Source organism: Rhopilema esculentum, chromosome 11 (assembly GCF_057945365.1).
Source record: "Rhopilema esculentum isolate cy_ngs chromosome 11, ASM5794536v1, whole genome shotgun sequence".
Taxonomy (NCBI): domain Eukaryota; kingdom Metazoa; phylum Cnidaria; class Scyphozoa; order Rhizostomeae; family Rhizostomatidae; genus Rhopilema; species Rhopilema esculentum.
The window spans coordinates 8,292,438-8,306,726 of record NC_142825.1 but is presented as its reverse complement, the minus strand read 5'-3'; the positions used below and the strand labels follow the sequence as shown (position 1 = coordinate 8,306,726).

At 38.2% G+C, this 14,289-nt stretch overlaps 1 protein-coding gene across 3 annotated transcripts; it reads left to right on the top strand.

Annotated features, from left to right (window-relative positions):
* Window positions 1-147: 147 nt before the first annotated feature.
* On the top strand, window positions 148-14,005 carry LOC148958974 (uncharacterized). Of its 3 annotated transcripts, none has more exons than XM_089111223.1 (4): window positions 148-3,166; window positions 3,754-3,903; window positions 7,938-8,126; window positions 11,892-14,005. In XM_089111223.1, exons 2-4 carry the CDS (start codon window positions 3,852-3,854, stop codon window positions 12,293-12,295), a joined length of 645 nt encoding a protein of 214 aa, XP_088967349.1. In that variant the 5' UTR covers window positions 148-3,166; window positions 3,754-3,851; the 3' UTR covers window positions 12,296-14,005. The 3 variants fall into 3 exon arrangements, with proteins under 3 accessions (XP_088967349.1, XP_088967347.1, XP_088967348.1); XM_089111221.1 differs by having other exon boundaries at window positions 3,582-3,903; XM_089111222.1 differs by lacking the exon at window positions 148-3,166 and having other exon boundaries at window positions 3,173-3,903.
* The last annotated feature ends 284 nt before the right edge of the window (window positions 14,006-14,289 follow it).

Genomic DNA, 14,289 nt, shown 5'->3' with positions numbered 1-14,289 from the left:
CCATCGCAAGTTATTACATTGAGGTAATTGTACCTTTGCTATGCATTATCTGGTTACCTTCCTTCATGGTTGGAAGAGTGGGAACACAGTTTGTTAGAATAGGGGATGTGTGCGGGATTGGTTAGGGGTGTGTGGATGTTCTATTGGCTAAGAGATGTGGATGTAGAATTGTCTACTGGAAGGACTCTTTCTAAACTGTCAAAACAAACTGTCAAAACATAAATTTACGTGGAATTAGGAATAAATAAGAAGGGAAACAGTTGTGTTTATTTTTTTCCCTGTTTGCTCCACTTATTTTGTAAGCTACCTTGGTTATCTAGACAATGTCTGGGAATACCCCTAGCTTTAAGATACGATATAGTATCGATTTTTTTGCTGCGAAAAACAGATGATAATGTGAAGATATGATTTTTTAATAATGTTTTCTATCAAGCTTTACGAAAATTGTTGAGATTTTAATACGATACTTGCTTTCTTCATCTGCTCTACACTTAAAAAAAAATTTCGTTTTTCTACCTGTGACATAAATGTTGCTTGGGTAGGAGGTGTGTAGAATTTAAAATAAATAGATTGTGGTATTTTATTGATGGAAGGAAATTGTGCTTCGAATATGAAACTTTACAGTGTTAATGTGGATTCCAATTTAATTATGCTCCAGAGTGTTTGCCAAAGGCTCAATGAAACATTTCCTTGATCGCGAGAAAACATCTCCTCTGTGATAATGTGATATCCAGATTATATCCTTGATAGCAATACCCTCTTTCTGTTGTCTGATCCATTTGTTTGCTGGTTTACTGGCTAAGGAATTAGAGCCACCAGACCACAAAATAAGCCGATGCATATCGAAACAATATTAAGTACATATTTGATTTGTTTGAGAAGCAAAAATCAAGAGGGAATTGCGTGGGTGTTGCGAATCCGAAAACAGGGCTCACTTTGTTACTTGCTTGTAAAGAAACACAACACGACGCGACGCTGAATATTAGAACATTTGAAATCCTGGCAGTAAAGGACAGTTTGTGGGGTGGGGGATTTGTTTGGATTTTGGATTGGCTTACCATCTTACCACCTTACAAGCAATTTGTTATCACCGAAAATTTGTACGTGGCAGTACCCAGTCATAACCTCCCTGAGCTTGTCGTTCGATACCCCCCCCCCCCCCGTGGGGAGGATAGGTCCCAGACCTATGTAATGTACGAAGCTGTTTCTAATGTTTTTCAAATTGCTGGGCGATGTGATGTAAGGTGGTTGCTTGTTGGTTTAACGCGTAGCATTTTGCTTATTAATTCAAAGGTATTACTAGTAGGTTATTGGTTTTGCCCTTTTTTCATACTCTTAAACGTTTTCAGGATCTTCTCTTTAAAAATACCTTGAATACGCATCTTCATTGCCCGCCCCTAAATTCGTTTCGTTAGCCCTATAGTGAATTATTAGGTCTAAAGCGGACCAAGGACATATTAAGGTATGAAGTAACTTTGCTGCATGGATGAATTTATAGATGAAGCTTTTTCCGCCAAATATAAGGGGGTGGGGGTTAACCCCATAAATCCCAAAAACAAAGGGATTTGTCTTTCCCTCTCTTTGCAGTTATATTTAATATAACTAGTTTTGAAAATATGTTGAAACATTGATATGCTTTTTGGTGTCTGTCATTTTTAAGGGTTCAGCTGCTTAAACAATTCTGCCAGCTGTTTCTTTTTGTTTACGTTTTCTTTTCATGTGATACCTGCCCTTAACTTGTTATGTTATTTGCATTTGTATGCAAAACAAAACATATATGTTGTATTTAATTGAAAATTAAAAGTCTTTGTAACTATTCATGTCATTAAAACAGCTGGCTTTATCAAAAATCTCGTTGATTTAAAATGCAGCAGGGACTAGGGAAGGCGTTATGGTCTCCATTTTGATACCTTTATAACTGCAATGTTTTCTGTCTCCCTAATTCTTATGATATCAACATCAGGGAAACTCGCACTAGAAGAGGGCAACGAAGGCAAAGCGCCAAGAAAAAGAACTCAACAATATTAAAACAAAAAATGCTTGATTTCACAAGGGCAAAGGGGGCCGCTCCCCCCCCCCCCCCCCCGCTGCCCCCTTGGTGCAGGCACCCTTGATCAACATATGATAATATCTCATTGAACAACGAACCGGTTTTGTAGTAAAAAGAGGGACATTGTTTTGTCTTGTCTACCGTTAAGATATGGACAAAGGTCCTCTGAAAGTAAGCGTGCGTGCTCCGGTCCATCAACATTTCCGTGCCCCTACTCCTGCAGATCTGTTCACTTTGCCCCCAGTACGGTAAGTACCGGCATATAAGAAACCCCCTTAAATCAGAAGCAGGCTTCATTTTCTCAAGAAGGGGCTCGCTATATATGAAACAATGCTAGGCCTAAAATTAAAATGTTTCTGGTTTTCATGTATAAACAATCACGTTTTATGTTTCATTTCCTGTTCATGACTTATGTTGGTTGTAGTGTGTGTATTCTATTGATATGACAACATTATATTGTACAGTGTGTGTTTGCTGACAATACTACCAGTAATATTGAATACACATCCATGGACGGCAGTAGCGGCGCCACGGGGGGACTGGGGGAGGGACACGTCTCCATTTCTCAACAGAATCGATTTTGTATTTCGTCTAATTTCGATGAGAAAATGTTCGGGGAGGGGTAATATTTTAACACCGTACTTTTTGTGATGTAATTCTATGATTTTCAAACTGACAATCTTCAAACAAAAGTTAATCATAGGCGTTCCCTTCGGATAAAATTGGCGTTCCCTGTTGGTAAAAGGGCGTTTTCTGGTGGTCAAAAGGGCGTGGCTTAATTTTTTTTTGGTTTGTGGCTGGCGCCGCCATTGATAGACAGTGCTGTCAGCTTGAGTTGACTTGACGGTATAAGAAACTTTGCACCCCTAATGATGAAAAGTAAGAAACGCTGTGAGGCCCCAGTTTAAAAAAAGGGGTTTTTTATATGCAGGTACTTCCTGTAAACGCGCCCCCGGCAGCAGCGCTGGTCGACTTTGTTGTTAACGTGTCGCTTTTTGGTGCCTGTTTACATAGCCGAACAACTCAAGTCAAACAAAGCCAGCTCAAGTGCAGACTCTGTTTTGAAAAGTTATAGCCATTGTAGCGCATGACGGCAAGTAATTGAAAAAGATTACGGTAAGATATTGATTTATCTCCTGTAATGTTGCTCTTTAAAATCTTAGGTTCAAGATTCAGGACTTGTAGAAGATGACTTAGAAGTCGCTTTATTTATTTTACTGGAGTCATTTCTACTCTCATTGAGATAAATTGTATGTTTAGAGAGTAAATGAGCATTATATTTCTTGAATCATTGACTGGAATCATATGTGCTCAACGCTGCACGTCTTGAAAGCATTTTTTGGCAATGGCAGCCCCTCAACTACAGTATTTGCGTGGCATTATGCATTTTTTTGGCAAGGTATGAATGACCGAAAAAGCTACTTTATTTGGAGTCTATTTTGTCCATTGGGACACAGAATCTATTCAGTGATAGGAATTAAGCTGTGTGATTTGTTCATAAAAAGGATTTTTACGTTACGATCTTGTGCAGGTTGTTCCGTTAACCTTCACGTTTGTTACACGAAAGACCCTTGTTGATCTGGGCTCTTGGCAGGTGATCGTGAAGCGGAAGAGTTGGTTACAGTACAGGGGGTCAAATATTCTTCAGTCTTGCACTATAACGTCTATAACGTGTTAACGTCTGCACGCTTGCCATTTCGTAGTGTATAATGCTACTCAAAACAAGATCAAGGGAAAAGGCAGATGTTTGAAGGAAGAAAGCGGTAATATTTCTCGTTCTGTGACAGTCAGGTTATCAATAATGGGTTGTGGAGGAAGCGTGCCCGTGTCCCGGTTGACACAAAACAGAACCGGTGAGTAACTATTGCATCTTCAACTTTGTTTACTTCATTGAAACCTCCATAAGTATGGCTAACACCTGTGGCAACAAAATTATTGTCCTTTCTAGGCAGGTGTCCGTTGTGTGGAGATGAATTTTACCATGATAATATACAAGGCTTTGATCGCAGAAAAATTGTCTATGGATAAAATTATTGCTCCCATGTTAGTAAGTGTCCGTTATTTGCAAGGGTCCGGTATTAGGAGGCGTCCGCTAATGGCAAATTCACGCCATACTCACATAGAATTGTCATAATGGGTCTCGTGGCAAGAATCAAATGCCTCAGCTAATCCAGCCTTCAAATAACAACTTTCCTTTTTTAATAAATGCGCCATAATTTCGAAAAGTTCTGTAAAGCAAACTCTGCTTTGTTCTTGGATTTTACAAAATTTCGTTGTTCTCAGTTTTATCACGATTTAATAGTTTCTTAATTTTTTTGCTTCGAGTACTGAAGTTTCTTAATCTTTTCTATTGTCTAGTACTCGTTTCTTATAGCCAGTTTATAATAAAAAATGAGCGTACAGTGGAATCCTGCTCTTACCAATTCGGTCTGGACCAAAGATCAAGTTTGTAAAACCGACAAATCGTTAAGCAGGGAGTATTCTAAAGGACAAGATTTTCAGTTCTTACTAGCAAGAAGTTCGCAATAAGCAGGGTTCCACTGTTTTCGTCCCGCTTAAAATCAAATTGAGAATTTAGACTCACATACGCATAATTTCAAAAATACCACATCGTTTTCAAACGACATTTGATGAGACTTCAACCTAACTCTACTGTGTTAACGGCAACCAGTAGATATGTCTTCTCAGAATATCACTCAACAACTAGCTATATTCAAATTAAATCAAGAAAAATTAATAGTTCTGGCGCGCGTGACACTTTTGAACAATTTACTGTGTGGTGCTACTGGCGCACCCAAGATCTGTCAAACCGCTATGTTCTGCAAACTGGAAAATATCGAACCCTCTTTTTGGCCCTCCTATGTGTTTATCAACGGGGGCCAAATGTAAACACAGATGATCATCTATGTAAATATCTGGCCGTACCGGAGAATGGCTGGGCCCAGAGAATGGCTGGGCCCGGAGAAGCTGTATCAAGACTTGTAAACGAGCTTCAAAATAAGAACCACGGTACCACCCGATGACCATCACAATAAAAAATGCAAGAAAGTTTAACAAATGCAATGATAATACCTTATTACACGAAAATAATGCGGTACAATAATTAACGCAAATTGAAAAATCCCACTTTAATTAGAACCCCGTTAATTTCATGTCCGCGTAAATTCTTATCCGTTATTAAATGTCTAACGTCAAGTAAGTATCCATTTATTTCATCCAACTATAACTTTATAAGCAATTTTTCAAAGATACGTAAAAAGCTAGAATTTGCGATTATATCTAATATAAATCATCTAATCTGAAAAAGTAAGAATAATAGAAAGCGTCCAAAACGGAAAAAGCCAGAAAGCGTTCTTTTCACACTTTCCTACTTTAAAGTAAGGTACAAGAGCAACTAAAAATAACTTTTGAAACATTTGAATTTCCTCATCTTCACATGTCTGCACTTGAAATCCTACACCTTCGTCTTCATCTTCCTCAATCTCTAGTTCTTGTAAAATATTTTTCGAATCATCAACATACTCTCCGGCCAGGGGATACTAGACCTCTTCCAATTTAGCCACTAAAATTAACAATTTTTCAGGCTTATCCTACCTGGCTGATATCTTTATTAGAATTTCCCGAGGGGCGAATCTCTGCTTAAAATCACGTACGCTCTCAAGAATAATCACATTTTAATAAAAAATGTCTTTTACAAGGTGTTCAACAACTGTTCACTGTTTTTCATTCCAGGCTATTTGCATCCATGTTGCTAATGTCCAGGAAAGATAGCTCTATTGATGCAAATTCAAATTCTTATGAAAAAAGTTGACGGCCCACTAAAAAGAGCACATGCATTTGTATCTTTGGTCTCATTCATAGTGGTGTCGCTTGACCTTCCAGACCAGGGGGGGGGTGTAGGGTCATCGATAGAAAAATTTACCGACAAAGACAGGTGGAGACAAATTTAGGTGCTATTTCATCTACTGATAGTTGATTTTACCGACAATCTAAGGATTTTGTAGACAAACTGAAGTTTTACCGACGAATTCATGAAGTATTGGGGGAGGGGGGTGTTGCACCCTCTTCGTTTGCAAATCTGCAACGGCCAAATTTTTTTCTGGATCCACCCCTGTGCTGAACTGCTAATCTTTCTTTTTCAATTTCATATATTATTTAGTCAATTAAATCGTTGAGCATGAAATTATTTGAGAGCACTTTTGAATCTATGATTCAGTTCTAAAGAATCAAATATTGATGAAAAACATTAATCACTTTTACCACTAAAAATCAAATTAATCACTAGTGATTATTAATCTCGTACACCATTTACAAGAGTGATTTGCCCCTCAGAATTTCCAATCAACCTCGAGTTGAAGTTTTACTGTAATTTTGCCTTTTCCTGGACTTAATTTGAACGTATTCTGCAAACATTGAAAATTCACGTTTATTAAATACTTTCTAAATATTTCAGTTTCATTGATTCGCTTTAATTCGATTGGTGTACCGCGTTATTTGGTGTACCGCGTTATTATTTTCGTCTTCTGCTTTACTCAAAGACTGCCATATGATCAGGCATATTTTATATAGCATCAGATGGTTTCTCTCATTATTATGTGATTATTGCTTAACCATAGGCTTTTCGAAGGGGAATTAGCTGCTGGGGCAAGCCTTTGTTTATAGAAATAGCAGATCAATAGCCTATCGTCTAAGACGATGGAGAGTCACTAGGGCTGCAGAGGCAATCCCCCACCCCCAAGTTAGTATGTTAAAAAAAGCCCTGTATCTAACCCAAATCTCTATGTTACTTTCACCTAAACCAGATGGCTCCCATCGGCAGAGTTGTTTAACGTTTGTACAAATGTCGCGGTAATCCTTTCAAATTACAAACTCCTAATTACCAAAAACTAGTAAACTAAATTCTAGCCACAAGAACTCTAAAAACACAACTTGATAATTTAGTAGCTTTTCATAGTGACACACACACGTATCCGCGCAGATATCTCTCTTTCTCTGGAGGGATGTTGTCTTTGAAATGGAAAGTGACAAAGGCATGGTCTGGAAATTGGCCCACGATTATCTATCTACAAGCCCTAAGTATTTGGCCTTGCAATGCAATATGTTATCAAGCCTTTTATGTTTGGAAGCATCACAAAAAGACCTGGGCAATCTTTTGTAAAGTGTCCAGTAAAACTTCGGACAAACATTTGGACAACTGCCCAATTAACCCAATTTTGTTCATGGTGCCAGACTTGAATTGTTGTTTTCCACAACAGCTAAATGTAGAATTCATCACTGCCTTAATGAGATCATTTTTTATTCTTATTTATTAATGCTACAATTAGCTACTGCATATAGATTTGTACCCGGAGGAGAAGGAGTGAAGAGAGGAACTTCTCCTCCGCACTCTCCCGCAACCCCCTATTTCTTCGACACTGACGCTCTGGAACCCAGGGTAATAGATTTGTCACAATAATTAACAGTGTAGATCATGCATGCAACAGTTTTCTTTAAATTCGAACCTTAGCTCTCCCAAAGCTCCCAAGAATCCAAATTCTTCTTTAGGAAGGAATGTTTTTCGCCAAAACTAGCGAGTCATAATCTTCGTATTCAAAATTCTCTCGTAATTTCAGAGGTGAGAGCTACAAATTATGGAATCTGATCACTCAGTTTCCAAGGGCCGAAATTCTTGAATCCATTTCGTAAATGATCAGTAGATTCTGATCAGTAAATGAACTGCCTTCTGCAATCCATGAATTTGCTGAATTAGTGTTTATCCACAATTGTAACAACTAACAATACAACATAATGCCCTTCAATGATATACAATACAATACAACATAACACAACAAAATAATATACAATTGCGGAATTGTTCATTCTAAGGAAATCGCTTAATCAATTTCAGACTTACAATATTTCGAGAAGCACCCAAAGTTACGCGACAAAAGAGAGAGCCTCTCGATAGAGGAGGCACGGAAAAGGCGTGCAGAATGTGCCAAGGAAAGAGCTCGACGGGCCAGTGTTATGGGTCACCTGGAAGCTGAGAAGCTTTCCTACAGAAAGCGCTCCAATGCATCCATGATTAATGTCTCAGGTTTGTCTATATCATATCATCTGTAAGGTCATGTTTGCCAAAAATCTGTGAAGGATAACTTCTTTGATTCGCTTTCAAAGAAGTTCAAAGTTCTAGTGTAGTTTTCCTTTCCTATCAGCGCTTGCTAGAGAGTTGCTCGGCAGTTATTTTCGATACTCCATAGAAATGACGGGCGTTTCCCATGTTTTCAGAACAATCTCCTTGAAGAGCGTTTTCGTACTTTCATTAAGATGTACTAACATAAAGGAAGCGTTTCACGGTGTACTACTTATGTATGTTACCCTGCCTGCATTTAGGCCTTTGTCGGAAGACATAGCTTGCTCGGACTGAAGTACCCTGGGTACCAGACTTCAGGGTAGGACTGAAGTAACATAATACAAATATTCAGTGCTAGAGTTCCCTTTGAATGTATCTTATTTTGGCTCCTCGACCACTGTCCCTTCAATAGCGAGATCCATCCACGGGCATTAGAGCTCTCTAAACTTCGAGTAAATAGCCAAGTCTCCTTATTGTTACTTTTACGATAGCGCTCTTTAGAAGCAGTCCCTTCAAATTCAGCAAAACGTCCGCATGCAAAGAGACTAAGCTCCAGATGGTTCCAGATGAAAATTTTAATATACTGGCAGATTATCAGAGTTCGATGAATATGATTCCTGCATCAATACATCTTGGCCATTTGTTTTATGGTATAAATCCGCGTGGATTTAACATTTAAGCAGTAATGTTGCCGAATTTTTAGCATAATTCCGCAATGTTTGTAAGTTAAGATACACGGCCATTTATAATCTTGTAACCATAGGCTGACAAGTTTACTTGACAATCCTTGAATATTTACATCGACATTTTTGCTTCCAATAACACTGATGGAATAACATGACAGATAGATACAACTTTGGTTGCATTCGTCCACCCAGTGCCATCACTCAGTCATATCCAGGGGATGCCATAGTTTGGGCTAAAGGAACGTAGCCCTCAACAACTCACAAAATGTTCATAAAACCAGACCGAAAGAATCATCTTGCGCTTTGCTTTTAAAGCAGGTTGAACTTCCACAAGAAGCTTCTTAGCGCGCTCCCCCCATACGGTATATGCTCAAGGGCGCATTGGGAGTCTATTTTCTATGGGGGGAGACAGGGTTGGCCAAAGATAATATTTTCCAAAAAATTCCGACGAAGTAGCAACACTTCCGAAGTTTTCCGACGAATTCGGTTCCTCGTTAGCCCCTCTTGCCCCTCGGGCCACTGCGGTATTGCATATGATCTGTGGTCCCTGGTCATAATTAGAAATGGCGAATGATTTTTACCTTGTTTCCTTTCCCCAGTGGAAGAACATATTGGTGACGGTTTTGAAAGGTATTCAGCTCAGAGGTGTTTTTTGACGCAGGTTCAGTAGGAAAAAATTCGTAGTTTTGGAAAATCGATAAACCTATTGTCATTGTCTGGTCTATAAATGATATCTAGATTTGATGTCTCTTGCTTGTCAGAAAATCGTGGGCCTTGGCCTCGTTCCCCCAGATTGGTATTTCTGTTAATTAACGAATATCTGCTTCAGACACTCAGATCTAATTATTCTGTTGATGTATGTTTGTCACTGAGGAAGGAAATCAGGAAGTAATTTTTTCAATTACTTCCATCAATTCTGACTTGAAGAAAAGTTTGCAGGGCAATTTTCTTCACGGAGTAGGCAAACGCAAAGCAACATTAACCCTGGGTACGAGAGCCTCTGAAGACTCGTATCAGACAATTCACTTTTCTATTCAAATCTTTAGCAAATATTACTTCTTATTGGTGGCCTGATCCCAGGGTTTGCTGGGGCAACTACCCCACTCAACTTTTGTCCAATATACTCGAAACATTCCTTAAAATGCCTCAAACATTGGCCAAATTTGTCAAAATTGAGTTTACAAGATATACCAAGCATGCTTTTAGAGGGCACTCTAAGTAAAAAGTGCCTCCCACAACTCTTTTCTAGGAGCCTCATTCCAGATACCTCATTTCTACACCCAGTGATAGCTACAAAATGATTATGAGCCTCCTCCCCACTATGAATCCGGACATTTGCCTAAAATATCAGATATGTAAATCAGTGGCGTAGCTTGACCTTCCAGACTAGGGAAGTGGAGAGTCATGAGTAATAAAATTTACCGACAAAGACATAGATAAAGAGAAATTTCGGTGTTATTTCACCTACCGATAGATGATTTTACCGACAAACCAGGTAATTTTTGCACCAGCTAAAAATTTACCGAAAAACGCATGAAGAATTGGGGGTGTCACACCCCCTACACCCCTCGCTAGCTACGCTCCTGATATAAATAGAAAGTGGAAGTAAAAAGTCTGCTCTAGCAGGAAACTCGGATAACTTACTGTGCTTGTAGGCCCACCAATCCAAACGCTCTATTTCCACCGCTCTTTATTTCTGCCTCTTTATTTGCTCGCATCATGCCACCATTGCTTTCCAATGCGAATTTTCAAATGTTCAATGTATTGTGAATTTGTAAATGGCTTTGAAAAAAGCAAACATTTAGTAAACTAAAGCTTTTCGTCTGACACTCTTCAGAGTTTAAAACGTCAGAACATAGATAGAAAACTCTACGCTAAGAAATATATATACCCAGTTGTGGATCGAAATAGGCCAATCAGAAACACGAGCACATGACTGTAAAGGTTGACCAATCAGTGCCGCTTGCCTGTTAGAATGTTACCAATGGAGTCCTAAGGTGAAAACGAACTCCTTTTGTCTACACAGTAGCGGTTTTTTCGTGCTTATGTAGATAGATTCTAAAACTGCTAGGTGGAACGACGATCGGGCTTTACCAATAATCCGAAACATGTCGCCATTATAGTTTTCTGCACAATCTGGGTTTTCTAGCAAATGCTGCCCGATAGCAGAATCGCAGGTTTTAGTAGTAATTTTAGATTTGCAAGACCGAGGTGGCTGTTCTTAAGCTTTACTTTACGAAATGTTTGCTTCTTTCAAAGCCATTTACAAGTTTTGTACCACCAAAAGATTGTTTGTATTGTGAATTCAAGCATAAAATCTCAAAAGTAAAACAGTATTGAGTCGTCGATTACAACAATTTTCAATGCATATCTGTATCGTGGACATGATTCTCAAGCCAGATCGGGCAACAACCAACGGGAGCGGTTAACCTACTTTGCAATTCGAACATCAATTTTTTCTTAAGATTGCCCCTTCTAAACCAGCATTGATGAATGGGCTACCATACTTGAACAAAAGATGATTTGATATATATGATACGATTAGCTGGTATCGACACCATTACTCTGGGTACCAGACTCACCATATATTTTATATAATTGACTCACTATATATTTGACAAGAAAAAGTAGCCTTTTTGCTGGAGTGTCTCCCTACTCCTTAAAAGAAATCTTTCTGCTTGGCCAAACGATTTAAGATATGCTCAACTCTTATTACTTTGACTTTCATTGAATTTATTTATTTTCTTTTATAAAAAGCAGCTTTTACTGCAAATTAGGATCTGCTTTTTTTATGCTGAAGGTATTTCTTATCTTATACCAATTTCTAGCCCATTTAAGCTGTGTTAAAAGGATTTATGTTATAGTACATACATTTTGAATGAATTTTTGGATTTTGTTTTCGAATGAAGATCGAACTTTTTGGTTAAAGCAACCCCTCCCTTCCATTTTGTTTGAAGAATCGACTACATCATTTAATGTTTAATCGTTTATAAAAGTCAGTGTGGTTATTTTGTATATAAAGGTCGGTATGGTTATTTTGCAGCGAGTGACGTGTCAGAGGAGTCGCGAATTCCGCCATTTGAACCAAAACAAGGCGGATCGTTAACAACCTCAAGCGATAAGACAGCCAATACAGAAAGCACAGGGAACCCAGCAACTCGAAATGGTACCAGCAGTTTTACAAGGCAAGACCTATCACCTTTTCAATCAAACAACCTAAGAAGAACTCAGATCGAAATTACAATAAGCCCGGGATCTCGGCCCGGTTCATCCAAATCAGGCGGTTTGGAGGCGGACTTGCCGGGTATGGTGATAAGCAACGAAACGAAAACTAAGCCGGACCAACTGAACGAGAGCGAATTTGAAGAGGCAAATAGGACACGTGCGGCAAAAGTAATTGTCGATCGAGCTATATCAAGTGCATTAGCAAAAATGAATACTCGCTGACGTCGGGAAGACGGTAAAACTTTCTTTAGTTATAGTAACATTGATAGGGTTTTAAGGATGGTAAGGTAGCGCAATTTTTTTAAATTGGGGATAAACTAATTTTTGCTAACTCAACTACACAGTTAATTCCCTAAGCTCAACAAGTTATTAATCTTCTTCATCAAGAAGACTGGTAGAAATTTTTTAAGTAGAATAAAAAAATTCAAACAAGATATTTGGCCAAGCTGGATTAATTTTCACAGGAAAGCCTTTCAAGATAAATAACGTAAAGTTTATGAAATTATGTATTTTTGTGCATTTGTGCATTTGCCTCAGCAAGTTTCAAATAAAAAAACCCCCCTTAGAAACGTACCATGAAAATCTTTCCCGCAATTCTGTTGTACCTCATGACTAGTTATCAAAGATTAACGCATTGACAATGAAAGGGACCTGTGGGGACATTATCTCTCTACTATGATTATTTAAAAGTTTCCCTAGGACTTAAAATGGCGTCAGATGGCAAATTGAAAGGAAATTTAAATGCAACGCCAAATCCAACCTTGTTTTTTGCCTGGTTGCTTTTATTTGTTTTCAGTGCTCAAAGGTATAGTCCAGAGGTAGGATAGAGTCCTTCTATGAACTCTCTTTTTTGCACGCCTTCTCCGAAACTATCCCCATCAAAATGTTTATCGATAGGCCTTCTCGTTCCACTGGCACCCTAGAGGTATAATCCAAAACACAAGGGTAGTGTTTTGAATAATTCCAACTGTATCATAACAGAGATTAAAGAAGCGACGATATTGTTATTTCCTAAATCATAAAGTGTAACTAATTATCTGTACTTTATGTGACTGTAATCATCATAGTCGAGCAATATATATCTCAGTTCAGAGAAACAAGGTTCTGTATCACGACCCACCAAAAAGTAAGCTGATATATGTAATAATCTTTACATTTGATTTTTGTGAATAACATGCGTTCCTATCGATTAAGCTGAAACCGTTTTATGAATAACGTATTTGATCTAATAAACACCCCTATCCAACAAACGCCCCTTTAAAACCAAATTTACCAAATAAACGCCCACCCTCAAATATACGGGCTACTTTTTGAAATCAAAACGATCACTTTCGTGTTTTATGCCGTTTTATAAGCAATGTCGAAAAGTCCATCAATTGTGTTGCACATTGCCCTTGTCGACTATTGGTTTTGATGATAAAGAAACATCATGTTTCAAAGAGGAAAATAAGCTGCGCCCTGCAGGTTATGAAAAATTGAAAACCATCGCACCTGGTGATTGCAACCAGAAAGAGGATCTATTTGAAACAGAAGATTCCGACGTTGAGGAGAATCTATAAACTGAAATTCATTCAGATAAAGCGAAGGACGAATTTTTAACAATTGATTAAGTAATAAATTATTTTTATTTAGCGTAGATTGATTGAACAAATGATTGAATCTTGAAAATACATTTGTTCTATAAATGCCTCTCTCTAATAAACGCCTATCTCCAATAAACGCCTCTCTCCAATATTCACTCCTCCTCATGTTAATAAATGCCCGGGCGTTTGATAGATCAAATATGGATTGTTTCCTGCATTGAAAAGTTAGCGTTGCATCTTTCATTCCATTTTTTGCAAAGAAATTATAATGATTTTTTTGTTTTGGCTAAATCTTGAAACTAGGAGGTGCTGAGTTTGTGGCTTTGCATTAAGTATTTTATGCATTTTCTGCATTTGTGACCTTATCAAAAGTTGAAGAAAGTTTAAGACTTGAAAAAAGTAATTTCGTCAAATTCTGAGTTGTAAGGCTAAATGTTCTTTGGTAGAAAGAGCCTTGTACTAAACTAGTCGGGATCAGAAGGAGTACATCGGACTCATCCAAATCGATGGTTATGTTGAGAAGGCAAAACCACCTTGCAAGACTGAACTTAGGTGTGAAGCCTTGTTCTAAATAAAAAGAGGGATTATATCATGTTGTTCATATCAAAGGAAGGTCGCTAGGGCTTGAGAGCC